The 15,562-nt window shown below is 43.1% G+C and overlaps 1 protein-coding gene across 1 annotated transcript; it reads right to left on the bottom strand.

The window, feature by feature from the left end:
• Nucleotides 1-3,003: 3,003 nt before the first annotated feature.
• On the bottom strand, nucleotides 3,004-3,960 carry LOC137544738 (olfactory receptor 52D1-like). The gene has a single exon (XM_068265828.1). The coding sequence runs from the start codon at nucleotides 3,958-3,960 to the stop codon at nucleotides 3,004-3,006; it is 957 nt and encodes a 318-aa protein (XP_068121929.1).
• Nucleotides 3,961-15,562: the final 11,602 nt, after the last annotated feature.

The following is a 15,562-nucleotide window of genomic DNA, read 5'->3' as shown; positions in this document are numbered from 1 at the left end:
AACCTGCTACAGTTGGTCATTGGGTGACTGGGGTTCAAATGCTGGAGAGGGGCGGATCCACAAACGGCCTATCTGATTTGTTTAATTTCTATGGGAATATACAAATTATTGATGCCAAGGACCCCAAATCTCACAAACTTAGTCATTGAGTGTTTGTGCGTTAGGGTTAGAAAGTGGGCGGAGCCAACACCAGCCAAATACATACCCGGGCAACGCCGGATCATCAGTGGGTGGAGACAAATACAAATTTCACTGGGAAAATGTAAACTGCAGCCATTCTTACACTGCTAATGGCAGGGTTTTTAAACTTTGCACAGTTGGTCACTGGGTGACTGGGATTAATATTCAGAAAAGGGGGTGGAGCCACAAACAGCCAATCTGATTTTTTCATTTCAATGCAAATTATTGATACCAAAGACAGCAAAGCTCACAAACTTGGTCATTAAGTAATTGTGTGTTAGGGTTAGAAAAAGTATGCAGAGCCAACACCAGCCAAATACATACCCGAGCAACGCCGGGCAATCAGCTAGTTATATATAAAGTAATAGCTGTGCTTAGCCCACAAAAATGAAATAAACCAATCAAAATTAGTTACTTGTGCTGCTTCAATAAAGCAGTCCCTGTATTTTTAGTCAGATATACATATCTGATTGTGACTGTACAGTACATATGATGTGTACACAGGAATTTCTTATATATACTAAATAACATCTATGCTGTAAGTATAAAGCCTGATGTGTAGCCGTGTCACTAATAGAGATGGTCAATGAGATGGAAATAATTCTGCATTGATGTACACAGATGCTGTACAGACACAAAAGATCTGTTCCTGCAAAAAATCCATTCCTGCAAATTGCATTCATAGTCTATGAGATCTGCAGATCATCATACACACCTTGTTTAACAGACAATCATCTGCAGATCAGATCCACCAGGATGGATTTTCAGATCTGCAGATTGTCTGATCTGCAGATGAATGTCTGTTAAACAAGGTGTGTATAAGGATCTGCAGATATCAGACTATGAATGCATTTTGCAGGACCGGACTTTTGCAGGAACAGATCTTTTTGCAGATACTGATCTTTTGAATGTGTGCAGCATCTTGCAAAGATTTCTGTCTGATGGGGAGTTCAGCTCCATAGAATAGACTGTGTAGGTGTGGCTCTCATACTACATGGAAGGGGGTAAGATTTCTGTCTGATGGGGAGTGCAGCTCCATAGAATAGACTGTGTAGGCGTGGCTCTCATACTACATGGAAGGTGGTAAGATTTCTGTCTGATGGGGAGTGCAGCTCCATAGAATAGACTGTGTAGGTGTGGCTCTCATACTACATGGAAGGGGGTAAGATTTCTGTCTGATGGGGAGTGCAGCTCCATAGAATAGACTGTGTAGGTATGGCTCTCATACTACATGGAAGGGGGTAAGATTTCTGTCTGATGGGGAGTTCAGCTCCATAGAATAGACTGTGTAGGTATGGCTCTTATACTACATGGAAGGGGGTAAAATTGGTCTGTGATATTTCATTTTCCAAAGACTTTTATCTCAAGTGTGTATATAGCATTAGGCTATGACTAAAAGTATTAGAGGCAGAAGATCAGCTGGATAGCCAGGTAACTGGTATTGTTGAAAGATGCTTTTTGTTACATACTTTCAATCAACAAGATTGTAATATGCAAATTAGAGGAGTCTGAGTTGGTGGAATCCTAACCTGAGGAGTTGGAGTTGAGGACGCACTCAACCCAGTATGCTCAATTAGGCTCGGTTCACATTGAGCTTATGTTCTGCTCCGATGAGCGGAACGCAGCAGCGGAAGCAATGCCTTCCCGATGGGAAAGTTCACATTGCTACGTTCCGCTCCCTGCGTTCCCGACCTGCACGATCCTTCTGCTCCGCTTCACGGATGTGTGCCAATGTGAACCCGGCCTTACAGTAGAATCCCTTTATAGTAAGCTCCAAGGGACCAGGAAAAGTAGTTTACTAAATCACAATTGGTCTTACATTGTATATACAGACACATTTGCTGGACCTGAGGACTGCGTTTACTATATCCAGAGGCTTGCTATATCAGAGTTTTTCCACGTGGAACTGACTCTTCAGCACTAAATAGTGTACCAGTTAAAGCGTACCCTAACCAAACTTTATTTTTTTTTTTTAGTTGCACCACTCTGACACATTCAAAGATAAGCACTGCTTCAAGCCTATGAGCATTTTAGTGCATGCTTTTCACTCTTCTCTTTTCATAACTAGGGTTATACAGGTGGCAGCCATTAGCAATTCCACCTTTGCCGGACACCTCCTACTCCACAAGTCTGCTGGATTCTGTCCCGACAATATGAAAGGAAGGGAGGGGTTCCTCCAATAAATGTAAAATATTTTATATTTGCCATCATGCAGCTGAAAAAAGGCTGCTATTATTATAATTTAGAAAATACATTTTATTTCTGAAATCTTGTATTTTTAATTTGGGTCCACTTTAAGGGCTGTGTCTTTGACATGGGAGACAAGGGTTTGAATCCTGGCTAGGGTGCGTACCTATTCAGTAAGGAGTTCAAGGCAAGACTCCCCAACATTGCAGGGTGGCCTCTTGAGCGCGCCCTTAGTGGCTGCAGCTGTTGAGCGCTCAGAGTCCAAAAGGGAAATTTACCTTGTAATGTAGAGTAATGCCAGGTGGTTTTTTGAGGGGGGGGGGGGGGGGGGGGGGGAGAGATGGTGGTCCACTGTCCAGCCATGAGTTCTGCAATCAGGACCATGTAGCTAAGGGGGAAAAAAAGTCCATCTTTTTATGTTGCGGTGATGAGCCGAGAGAAAGAATTAGTCCTAGAATTTGTGATAATGTGTGGTAACACTATCCAACAGGCGATCATCCTGAGAAATAGTTCTTGTTGTATCCTGTGGGAAACGGTGTGGAGTCTACAGTGTTCAACTCCTAATCCCACCAGGGACAACCACTGTCCGTGTGCAAGAACCTCAAGCTGTATGAAGTTGTAAAAAATGTGCGTAAATTAGGAAGTATTAGCCATACTTACTCGGAACCATATTCTCCTATTTAGGTGATAAACTATTCTGGTTTTCAGAGCCTTTGTTCTTACGCCAAAAACCACCGGGTTAACAAGTGGAGGGATCAGAAGGCCGGGCATAGATAGCCCAACGTGGGCACTTACTGGCAAATTGTTGTAACCCAGCCTGTAACGGAGAATCATAAAAAAGTAACGCAGGAGGAAAATGGAAAAATTAATCAAGTGAGTCACAAGAGTGTGCAGCGCTTTGTGACGTGACTGCTTGGACAACTTAAAGCACACCACGTATATTCGCACATAGGAGAAGACTATGATCAACATACTGCAACTTAACTCGAAGACTGTAATAACTGATCCCATTATATTATTTATAGGTGTATCTGTACAGGCCAGAATATAAATTGCCATGTTATCACAGAAAATATTTTTGATTTCTGTCCCACAAAGTGGAACTCTCACTACTAAGAGAATAGCGGACAAAGACAAGAGGAGAGATGAGAGGAAACTTGCAATAATAAGTTGAAGGACCTTGGTGATGGTCATCAGACTGATGTAGTGCAATGGGTGGCACACGGCCAAGTACCGGTCATAAGCCATCATGGTAAAGGTCTGTATGTCGAGGTGGGCGTGTAATAGTAAGCAGAATGCTTGGATCAGACAATCATTACGAGAGACAGTCTTAGCGGTGATCCAAAGGTCCGTAGTAAACTTTGGGAAGAATACGGAGCTACCAATTATACCACTGAGGGCCAGATTACCGATAAGGATATACATGGGTTCATGAAGACTTCGATCTGTCATCACTACAAGCACAATTATGAGGCTCAAAGTCAAAATGCTGAAGTAGAGTGCAGCGAGAAGAGGACAGTAAAGATATCGGAGTCTCTCCATTTCAGCCAGTCCGAGAAGCACAAAGCTGTAATTGGTTGAGTCTTTCTCCATTATGACTACGGCTGTGCAAACTTGCTGCTGGAATTGTGACAAAAACTTATGTATTTAAGCATTGCCAACATCTAAGGTAGCACAGCAACTTAAATCAATTAAACTCGGAATAAATCGGAAGCTCATCCCTACCCAGCACTGCTTTCTCTTCTACTATCTCACAGGACACACAGTGTCACCTTTTTATTCAGGCTACTGACCCAGCGCTGCTTCCTCCTCCACTATCTGACAAGACACACACTGTCACCTTATATACAGATTACTGATCCAGCGCTGTTTCCTCCTCCACTATCTGACAAGGCACATAGCCTCCCCTTATATACAGCTACTGACCCAGCGCTGCTTCCTCCTCCACTATCTGACAAAATACACACTCACCTTATATACAGCTTACTGATCCAGCACTGCTTCCTCCTCCACTATCAGACAAGACACACACTGTCACCTTATATACAGCTTACTGATCCAGCGCTACTTCCTCCTCCGCTATCTGACAAGACACACACTGTCACCTTATATACAGCTTACTGATCCAGCGCTACTTCCTCCTCCTCCACTATCTGACAGGACACACGCTGCCTGTCACCTTATATACAGCTACTGATCCAGCTCTGCTTCCTCCTCCGCTATCTGACAAGACACACACTGTCACCTTATATACAGCTTACTGACCCAGTGCTGCTTCCTCCTCCACTAGCTGACAAAACACTAACTGTCGCCTTATATACAGCTTACTGATCCAGCGCTGCTTCCTCCTCCGCTATCTGACAAGACACACACTGTCACCTTATATGCAGCTTACTGACCCAGCGCTGCTTCCTCCACTAGCTGACAAAACATCAACTGTCGCCTTATATACAGCTTACTGATCCAGCTCTGCTTCCTCCTCCGCTATCTGACAAGACACACACTGTCACCTTATATACAGCTTACTGACCCAGTGCTGCTTCCTCCTCCACTAGCTGACAAAACACTACACTAACTGTCGTCTTATATACAGCTTACTGATCCAGCGCTGCTTCCTCCTCCGCTATCTGACAAGACAAACACTGTCACCTTATACACAGCTTACTGATCCAGCGCTGCTTCCTCCTCCACTATCTGACAAGACACACACTGTCACCTTATATGCAGCTTACTGACCCAGCGCTGCTTCCTCCACTAGCTGACAAAACATCAACTGTCGCCTTATATACAGCTTACTGATCCAGCGCTGCTTCCTCCTCCGCTATCTGACAAGACACACACTGCCACCTTATATACAGCTTACTGACCCAGTGCTGCTTCCTCCTCCACTATCTGACAAGACACACACTGCCACCTTATATACAGCTTACTGATCCAGCACTGCTTCCTCCTCCACGATCTGACACACACTGTCACCTTATATACAGCTTACTGACCCAGCGCTGCTTCCTCCTCCACTATCTGACAAGACACACACTGTCACCTTATATGCAGCTTACTGACCCAGCGCTGCTTCCTCCACTAGCTGACAAAACATCAACTGTCGCCTTATATACAGCTTACTGATCCAGCGCTGCTTCCTCCTCCGCTATCTGACAAGACACACACTGCCACCTTATATACAGCTTACTGATCCAGTGCTGCTTCCTCCTCCACTATCTGACAGGACACACGCTGTCACCTTGTTAATGTAATTCGGATTTCCTCTACATTATAAGAAACTAGCACATTTACAGTGTATGTGGTTTCAGAATTGTTTTGTTTTTTTCTTTTAAGCGGTATTAAATTTTGTCACAACATTCAATAAAAATGTGTTTTCCTACCTTTTTATAACCCAATACAGTTATCGTATTTGCTTTTGTGCACAAGTATTATAATTCATTTAGAAATTACAAGTTCCCAAAGTACAGTTTATTTGCTCAGAAAGCTGCCATTGCATTTTCTTCATAGCTACACAATTTAAATATTGTAATGTACCCAGTGATTGGTTGTGAGCCGTCAGCTGATCTAGACACTGGGAATGTTTACATTCTTCACTAGCTACAATGAAGTAAACACAAGACAATGTTCGGATTTGGATCTCACTGCAGGGAGCTTTCTATTGAAAAAGTAAGTCCTACGGTAAAAAAAAATGTGGTAGTATATTACCATATTTTTCGGACTATAATACACTTCGGACCATAAGACGCACTAAGTTTAGAAGGCAAAAAAAGGGGAAAAAATATATATGCAACCCTGGTGCGTCTACGGTGCAGGGACATCTTGGGGAAATTCTCCCTATCCCCCCCAAGCTCCATAATAAGTCTCCATCATTTCCCAGTTACAGTAATTCCCCTCCCTCAGTTAGGGCCCATTCACACTAGAACCGTTTTGCGATTGATTTGCGGTTTTTAAAATCGCGTCCATTCACTTTCATTAAAATCGCGGTGAAAATCATGGAAAAATTGTCGCGATCACGTACACGGAAATCGACGCATTTTATTCACGATTTTAATGTAAGTGAAAGGAAGCGATTTTAAAAAATGCGAATCAATCGCAAAACGCTCAGAAAAGTGCTTTTAGTGGGGATGGGCCCTTATGGTGACCATACATGGTACAATTTTTTTTCATCCAATCTTACCATTTCTATGGAATATAAGGGAACTGCCTAAATTATCCTTTCAGTATGTTCACTTAATTTACCCTTATATTACATAGAAATGGTAAGATTGTATGAAAAAATTGTACCATGTATGGCCACCATTACAGCAATTCCCCAATTGAGGCAAAAACTGGAGATGTGTGTTGCAATAGAACTGCAATATCTGTAGCAGCTTTTCTGCCTGCTGCCTATCTATTGCTGACGTGCTAGGTCAGTGATCTGCAAACCTGGCTCTCAAGCTGTTAAGGAACTACAAGTCCCACAATGCATTTGGCTTTATGAATCATGACTGTGCAATGCATTGTGGGACTTGTAGTCCCTTAACAGCTGGAGAGCCAAGTTTGCAGATCGCTAGGTGAAGGGAGAGAGAGCTGAGGAGTAATGGAGTGTGTGGCTGTGTGTGTTGAGACTGTGACCTCAGTCTGCAGGGAACATTTAGCAGCTTTTACTTGTCTGCCCGCTGCCTATTCAGGGCTCATTCACACTTGCTGATTGCAAAACGCTAGTGATTTTGCTAGCGTTTTGCTCTAGCGCTTTTTTGTCGATTAATGCCAAAAAATCACCATTCACACCTGGCAATTTTTAGCGATCGCGTTTTGCGCTTCTATAGCACTAAAACGCGATCGCCGGGATATCGCCTGAAAATGGTGCGGGCTACGCGTTTGTGTTTAGCGGTTTTGGGCGAATTGCGACGATTAGCGCAAATCGCCCAAATGAGAACAGGCCCATAGACTTATTACACTAGCACTTTGAAAAGCGCTAGCGTTTGAGCGTTTTGCCGAAATCACCGGAAAAACGCTCATTGCTGAAATTTCGGGTGATAGGAGAGAGAGCAGAGGAATGTAGCCGCGTGTGTGTGTGTGTGTGTGTGTGTGTGTGTGTGCGTGCGTGCGTGCGTGCGTGCGTGCGTGCGTGCGTGCGTGCGTGCGTTCACGGGGAGGCTGTGAGCTCAGTGTGCAGGAAGATCTAGGAGCTTTTATGCTGGGTAAACACGATACGTTTTTTTTTTTAGGGATGGATGGATTTGATAGATAATTCCCGTCATGTCCGATATTCCTTCCGATCGATTCTGCGCTCGATTTCTCATCGAAGTGAATTGAAAAAAGGCGGAAGATAAGAGAAAAAAAATCGCAGAATCGAGCGGAAAAAGCGACCAGGTGGAAAATTTAACGGAAAAACGTATCGTGTGTACCCAGCAATGCTTGCCTGCCTGCTACCTATGTATTGTTGAAGTGTCGGGTGAGAAGAGAGAGCAGAGGAATGTAGCAGGCTTGTACATGTACATTACAATGTACATTTGCCGCTCAGCTCTCTCCCTTCACCCGACAGGTCAGCTTTAGATGGGCAGCAGGCAAGCTCCTAGATCTTTCTGCAGACTGAGCTTACACAGCCTCTCCGCCTGTGTAAGCTCAGTCTGCAGAAAGATCTAGCAGCTTGCCTGCTGCCCATCTAAAGCTGACCTGTCGGGTGAAGGGAGAGAGCTGAGCGGCGAATGTAGCAGTGTGTGCAATGCTTGCAAGCTGCTTCATTTGCCGCTCAGCTCTCTCCTTTCACCCAGCATGTCAGCTTTAGTCAAGCAGCAGGCAGACCATTAAAAGCTGCTAAATCTTCATCCTGCAGTCGGAGCTCACAACCCTACGTATACACAGCTACATTAGCCCGCTCAGCTGCCCCTCTCCCTTCACCCGACATTAAAGGGGCACTATGGTGAAAAATTGTAACATTTAAAATATGTGCAAACATAGACAAATAAGAAGTACATTTTTTTTTTTCCAGAGTAAAATGAGCCATAAATTACTTTCTCCTATGTTGCTGTCACTTACAGTAGGTAGAAATCTGACAGATGCAACAGGTTCTGAACTAGTCCATCTCTTCATAGGGGATTCTTAGCAAGGCTTTTATTCTTTATAAAGATAGTCCCTTAAAATGATTTAAACAATGATGCAGGTCAGCTCCCCTGCTCACTACACAGTTTTCTGGCAGTTGGACAGAGCAACTGCCGTTTACTAAGTGCTTTTGAAAATAAATAAATCCCTGAGAATCCCCCCAGGAAGAGTTGGACTAGTCCAAAAGCTGTCACTTCTGTCCGATTTCTACTACCTTCTGTAAGTGACAGCAACATAGGAGAAAAGTAATTTAAGGCTCATTTTACTCTGGAAAAAAAACGTACTTCTTATTTGTTTATTTGCACAAATGTAAAATTTTACAATTTTTCACCATAGTGCCCCTTTAAGCAGTGGGCAGACAAATAAAAGCTGCTAGATCTCCTCCCTGCAGATGGAGCGCACCGCCTTTCCCTCTTTAACACGCTCAGGCTTAAAAATTGGCGCGGGGGAAAGTGGTATGGTCCACATTTTGTAGTATTTGGACTATAAGACGCACTCACTTTTCCCCCCAGTTTGAGGAGAGAAAAAGTGTGTCTTATAGAGCGAAAAATACGGTATATGCTGTAAATTATCTTTTACATGAAAGAAGAAATGCTGGGTTTCATTCCACTTTCAATCTCAGGACTGTTGAAAGATTAAATGGCAACTGCACTGAGAAGACTATGGAGGCTGCCATGTTCCTTTTAAACAATACTAGTTGCCTGGCAGCCCTGCTGGTCTGTTTCCAATAAAATGCAAGAGACGGCACACAAATGGCTGCAAAGATTTTGCTGTATTCGGAACAAGTGCACACTACATGGACTTTGCAAAGGCGTTCGACACTGTTCCCCACAGAAGTCTGGTGCAAAAGTTGAGGATGCAAGGACTGGGGAAGAGTTTGTGTGCATGGATAGGGAACTGGCTAATGGACAGAAAACAAAGAGTTGTGGTCAATGGATCGTACTCAAAATGGGAGACTGTTAGCAGTGGGGTCCCACAGGTGTCAGTACTGGGTCCAGTGCTCTTCAATTTATTTATTAATGACCTAGTAGATGCAGTAGTGAGCAATGTTGCTATTTTTGCAGATGATACAAAATTGTGCAGAATCATCAACTCTCAGGAAGATAGTGTCATATTGCAACAGGATCTGGATAGGATGGCTATATGGGCACATACATGGCAGATGAAATTCAATGTTGACAAATGTAAAGTCATGCATTTTGGTCGTACCAATGGTCTAGCACCATACAAAATAAATGGGATACAGTTGGGAACATCAAACTTGGAGAAGGACTTAGGAGTACTCATCGACAACAAGTTAAATAATCGTACTCAATGCCAAGCCGCTGCAGCTAAAGCGAACAAAATTTTGGGATGCATTAAAAGGGAAATAAAAACTCGAGATGCTAGCATAATATTGCCCCTGTTTAACTCTCTAGTAAGGCCACATCTGGAATATGGAATTCAGTTCTGGGCACCACATTACAAAAAAGATATTGTAGTTTTAGAGCAGGTGCAGAGACGAGCAACAAAATTGATACGTGGGATGGAAGGTCTCGCTTACCAAGAAAGGTTAGATAAACTGGGTTTATTTAGTCTAGAGAAAAGACGCCTTAGAGGAGATCTAATTAACATGTATAAATACATTAGAGGGCAATATAATAGCTTGGCGGATGAGCTTTTTGTCCCTAGGCCTTCTCAAAGGACTAGAGGACATGAGCTGCGCATGGAGGAAAAACGTTTTAGCCATTTATTTAGGAAAGGGTTCTTTACAGTAAGAGTGGTTAAGATGTGGAATGCATTGCCACAGGAAGTCGTTATGGCAAACTCTATACCTGCATTTAAAGGGGGCTTAGATGCTTTCCTTGCGTTGAAAGACATCCATGGCTACAATTACTAGGTTATGCCTAATGATGTTGATCCAGGGATTTTATCTGATTGCCATCTGGAGTCGGGAAGGAATTTTTCCCATTTGGGGCTAATTGGACCATGCCTGGTGGGGTTTTTTTCGCCTTCCTCTGGATCAACAGGGGTATGTGGGGGACGGGCTGGAGTTGTACTTTGTACTGGTTGAACTCGATGGACGTATGTCTTTTTTCAGCCAAAATAACTATGTAACTACATGTTACGGATATTACATCCTTCCTCAGGTGTATGGTTATACACCTGAGGAAGGATGTAATATCCGTAACATGTAGTGTGCACTTGTTCCGAATACAGAAAAATCTTTGCAGCCATTTGTGTGCCGTCTCTTGCATTTTATTGGTGACTTTCCAAAGCCGTAGGAGCAATCTGGCTGAGACAGGGCACCGGCCAGGCACAGGTCCAGGGGACCTAATACACTAGTTCTCCAGGCATCTACTGTTTGTGGACTGCTGGTCTGTTTGGCTGCAACAGTGTCTGAATCACACCAGAAACAAGCATGCAGCTAATCTTGTCAGATCTGATAATGTCAGAAACCCCTGATCTAAAACATGCTTGTTCAGGGTTTATGGCTGAACGTATTAGAGGCAGAGGATCAGCAGGACTGCCAGGCAACTGGTATTGCTTAAAAGGAAATAAACATGGCAGCCTCCATATCCTTCTCGCTTCAGTTGTCCTTTCAGTGTTTGAGTGCTCTGGATATCTGGGTACATATTTGGTATCTCTGCTTATCCGGTGGTAAGTCAGACATTACCATCAGTGTATCTGGGTTTGCGTGCTGCACCTCCTCACACTCTGATGTCACTGCTCTGTAAGGTGAATTTGTAACTCTTTTATATACACGGAGTTTGAGATATTTCTGTTCTGTTGTCTTATGAGAGTGAATCCCCCGAGGATCTCAGTCCTCTCTCTGAACAGATGTGTGATGTTTGTCTGATACTGTATATTCAAAGAAGCGTGACTTCCAGTCCTTTATTAAAACCACATTATACATAAAGTTTATTAATAATAAAGTGCTAAAATATTACACAGCGCTATACAATAGAGATATTACAGCATTAATCAATTGTACACAGGGACATTATAGTGTTCATGAAAGAACAAGTGACACCCATGCTAACCTAGAAATAAAAAAACACATACAGTGGTTTGCAAAAGTATTCGGCACCCTTGAAGTTTTCCACATTTTGTCATATTACTGCCACAAACATGAACTAATTTTATTGGAATTCCACGTGAAAGACCAATACAAAGGAGTGTACACGTGAGAAGTGGAATGAAAATCATACATCATTCCAAACATTTTTTACAAATAAATAACTGCAAAGTAGGGTGTGCGTAATTATTCCGCCCCCTGAGTCAATACTTTGTAGAACCACCTGTTGCTGCAATTACAGCTGCCAGTCTTTTAGGGTATGTCTCTACCAGCTTTGCACATCTAGAGACTGAAATCCTTGCCCATTCTTTGCAAAACAGCTCCAGCTCAGTCAGATTAGCTAGACAGCGTTTGTGAACAGCAGTTTTCAGATCTTGCCACAGATTCTCGATTGGATTTAGATCTGGACTTTGACTGGGCCATTCTAACACATGGATATGTTTTGTTTTAAACCATTCCATTGTTGCCCTGACTTTATGTTTAGGGTCGTTGTCCTGTTGGAAGGTGAACCTCTGCCCCTGTCTCAAGACTTTTGCAGCCTCCAAGAGGTTTTCTTCCAAGTTTGCCCTATATTTGGCTCCATCCATCTTCCCATCAACTTTGACCAGCTTCCCTGTCCCTGCTGAAGAGATGCACCCCCCGAGCATGATGCTGCCACCACCATATTTGACAGTGGGGATGGTGTGTTCAGAGTGATGTGCAGCGTTAGTTTTTCGCCACACATAGCATTTTGCATTTTGGCCAAAAAGTCCCATTTTGGTCTCATCTGACCAGAGCACCTTCTTCCACATGTTTGCTGTGTCCCCCACATGGCTTGTGGCAAACTGCAAACGGGACTTCTTATGCTTTCTGTTAACAATGGCTTTCTTCTTGCCACTCTTCCATAAAGGCCAACTTTGTGCAGTGCATGACTAAAGGTGCCCATACACTCGTCAGATTGGCAGCAGATAGATAAGAAATGCATCTGATGATCTATCTGATGCGTTTTTAGAACATTTCTTACCAGGATAGAATTCCAAAAGATTTCAGTTTGAAATCTATTGAAATTCGATCTGATGGCATTTTTTTGCCATCAGATTTCCATTAAGGCCAATGCAAACTGATAAGCAATCTCATCAGATCAACCTAAATTTTCCACCCTGCCAGTTGGAAATCCATCGAAATCGGCCATCGATCGGTTGATTGGCCAACCGATTTGCAATCGATCTATCGATCGGGATTGATCGGTCGGCCAGAAAATCGTCTGAGTGTATGGGCCCCTTTATAGTTGTCCTATGGACAGATTACCCCGCCTGAGCTGTAGATCTCTGCAGCTCATCCAGAGTCACCATGGGCCTCTTGACTGCATTTCTGATCAGCGCTCTCCTTTTTCAGCCTGTGAGTTTAGGTGTATGGCCTTGTCTTGGTAGGTGTACAGTTGTGCCATATGCCTTCCATTTCTGAATGATCGCTTGAACAGTGCTCCGTGGGATGTTCAAGGCTTTTTGTAGCCTAAGCCTGCTTTAAATTTCTCAATAACTTGATCCCTGACCTGTCTTGTGTGTTCTTTGGACTTCACGGTGTTGTTGCTCCCAATATTCTCTTAGACGACCTCTGAGGCCCTCACAGAGCAGCTGTATTTGTACTGACATTAGATTACACACAGGTGCACTCTATTTAGTCATTAGCACTCATCAGGCAATGTCTATAGGCAACTGACTGCACTCAGACCAAAGGGGGCTGAATAATTACGCACACCCCACTTTGCAGTTATTTATTTGTAAAACATGTTTGGAATCGTGTATGATTTTCGTTCCACTTCTCACATGTACACCACTTTGTATTGGTCTTTCATGTGGAATTCCAATCAAATTGATTCATGTTTGTGGCAATAATATGACAAAATGTGGAAAACTTCAAGGGGGCCGAATACTTTTGCAAACCACTGTATAAAAGTAGGTAAATACTAGCTTTACTTACATGACAGATGTATTGCACTGCCCATGTTATGATTCCTGTGAATTTTATAAAGGAGAAGCAGAGAATCCTATTCTAGACAGTTTCCATCTTGGTTACCTTTAACCTCCTGACATCATTTCTCCCTCACTCTCTTTTTCTCCTCTTGCTAATTGTGTATTCATTACCCGCCCTCCTCCCAGAGTCTTCAGACACTCCCACTGAGGTCTATACTAGGAAGTGCACTGTCTTATGTCATTAGAAGGATGGGGAAATAAAGGGAAGAGGAGGAGTATATTATAGATAAAGACAACCCAGCATGCAACTGTTTGGAAATGGCAATTAAAGGGCCAGTGCTCCTAAGGTATGTGATAACTCCAAACCATAACAGCAGAAAACGTTTGAAAGATTTGAATGCAGCATTAGCATCTTTATCCCTTAATGCACTCAGACCGGTTTCTGTTGAAATTTGATATTTATGGTGACAATTCCGCTTTAATGGTACACACATTAGTGATGCAACCATGTAGGGATAGGTATAGCAGACAAGTCACTGAGTCTACATGGTGGTAAAGAGCACACAGGGAGGAGGATGGCCCTGCCAAATAGGCTTACAATATAAGGGGATTTTCACGCACAACTATTTCTAGGGCTTACAAAGAATGGTGTGAAAAGGGAAAAACATCCAGTATGCTGAAGTCCTGTGGGCGAAAATGCCTTGTTGATGCTAGAGGTCAGAGGAAAATGGCCTGACTGATTCAAGCTGATAGAAGAGCAACGTTGACTGAAATAACCACTCGTTACAACCGAGGTATGCAGCAAAGCATTTGTGAAGCCACAACACGCACAAACTTGAGGCGGATGAGCTATAACAGCAGAAGACCCCACCGGGTACCACTCATCTCCACTACAAATAGGAAAAAAAGGCTAAAATTTGCACAAGCTCACCAAAATTGGACAGTTGAAGACTGGAAAAATGTTGCCTGGTCTGATGAGTCTCGATAGAGTCAGAATTTGGTGTAAACAGAATGAGAACATGGATCCATTATGCCTTGTTACCACTGTGCAGACTGGTGGTGGTGGTGTAATGGTGTGGGGGATGTTTTCTTGGCACACTTTAGGACCCTTAGTGTCAATTGGGCATCGTTTAAATGCCACGGGCTACCTGAGCATTGTTTCTGACCATGTCCATCCCTTCCTGACCACCGTGTACCCATCCTCTGATGGCTACTTCCAGCAGGATAATGCACCATGTCAAAAAGCTTGAATAATTTCAAATTGGTGTCTTGAACATGACAATGAGATCACTGTACTAAAATGGCCCCCACAGTCACCAGATCTCAACCCAATAGAGCATCTTTGGGATGTGATGGAACGGGAGCTTCGTGCCCTGGATGTGCATCCCACAAATCTCCATCAACCAACATGCTATCCTATCAATATGGGCCAACATTTCTAAAACAATGCTTTCAGCACCTTGTTGAATCAATGCCACGTGGAATTAACAAGACGTTTTAAATCAGGATGATACCATGTATTGGCTAACTAAAAAGAATAAGAATAAGCGAGCTTTCGGCTTTGCAGCCTTCGTCGGGCTTACAATCCTGTATACTTGCAGGCTGATGGTACAGACAGCTTTATACATGCAACATCAAAAGGGGGTACTTTATACATGCAACATTAAAATGGGGTCCCAGACCTGGGAGTTGGTAACATGGTGTAAACAAGGATTCTTATCTCCGCTAACAACCTTCCACCCCATCTAGATGTTCTGTTTCACTTAAGGCATCTTAATGACATGTATTTATGCTTGAAAAAAATCTATGTACCCCCTTTTGATGTTGCATGTATAAAGCTGTCTGTACCATCAGCCTGCAAGTATACAGGATGTAAGCCCGACGAAGGCTGCAAAGCCGAAAGCTCGCTTATTCTTATTCTTTTAAGTTAGCCAATAAATGGTATCATCCTGATTTAAATCTTCTTGCTTTTACTGATGGCTAACACGGTACAATACCCTACTGCTACTACGTAGAATTAAGGCAGTTCTGAAGGCGAAAGGGGGTTAAACACCGTATTAGTATGGTGTTCCTAATAATCCTTTAGGTGAGTGTAGGC

This window comes from Hyperolius riggenbachi, chromosome 2, assembly GCF_040937935.1.
Source record: "Hyperolius riggenbachi isolate aHypRig1 chromosome 2, aHypRig1.pri, whole genome shotgun sequence".
Taxonomy (NCBI): Eukaryota; Metazoa; Chordata; class Amphibia; order Anura; family Hyperoliidae; genus Hyperolius; species Hyperolius riggenbachi.
This window is presented reverse-complemented; position numbering and strand designations above follow the sequence as displayed.

Coding starts and splice junctions, on each gene's coding strand:
- LOC137544738 (XM_068265828.1), bottom strand. CDS start 3,960: ATGGAGAAAGACTCAACCAATTACAGCTTTGTGCTTCTCGGACTGGCT.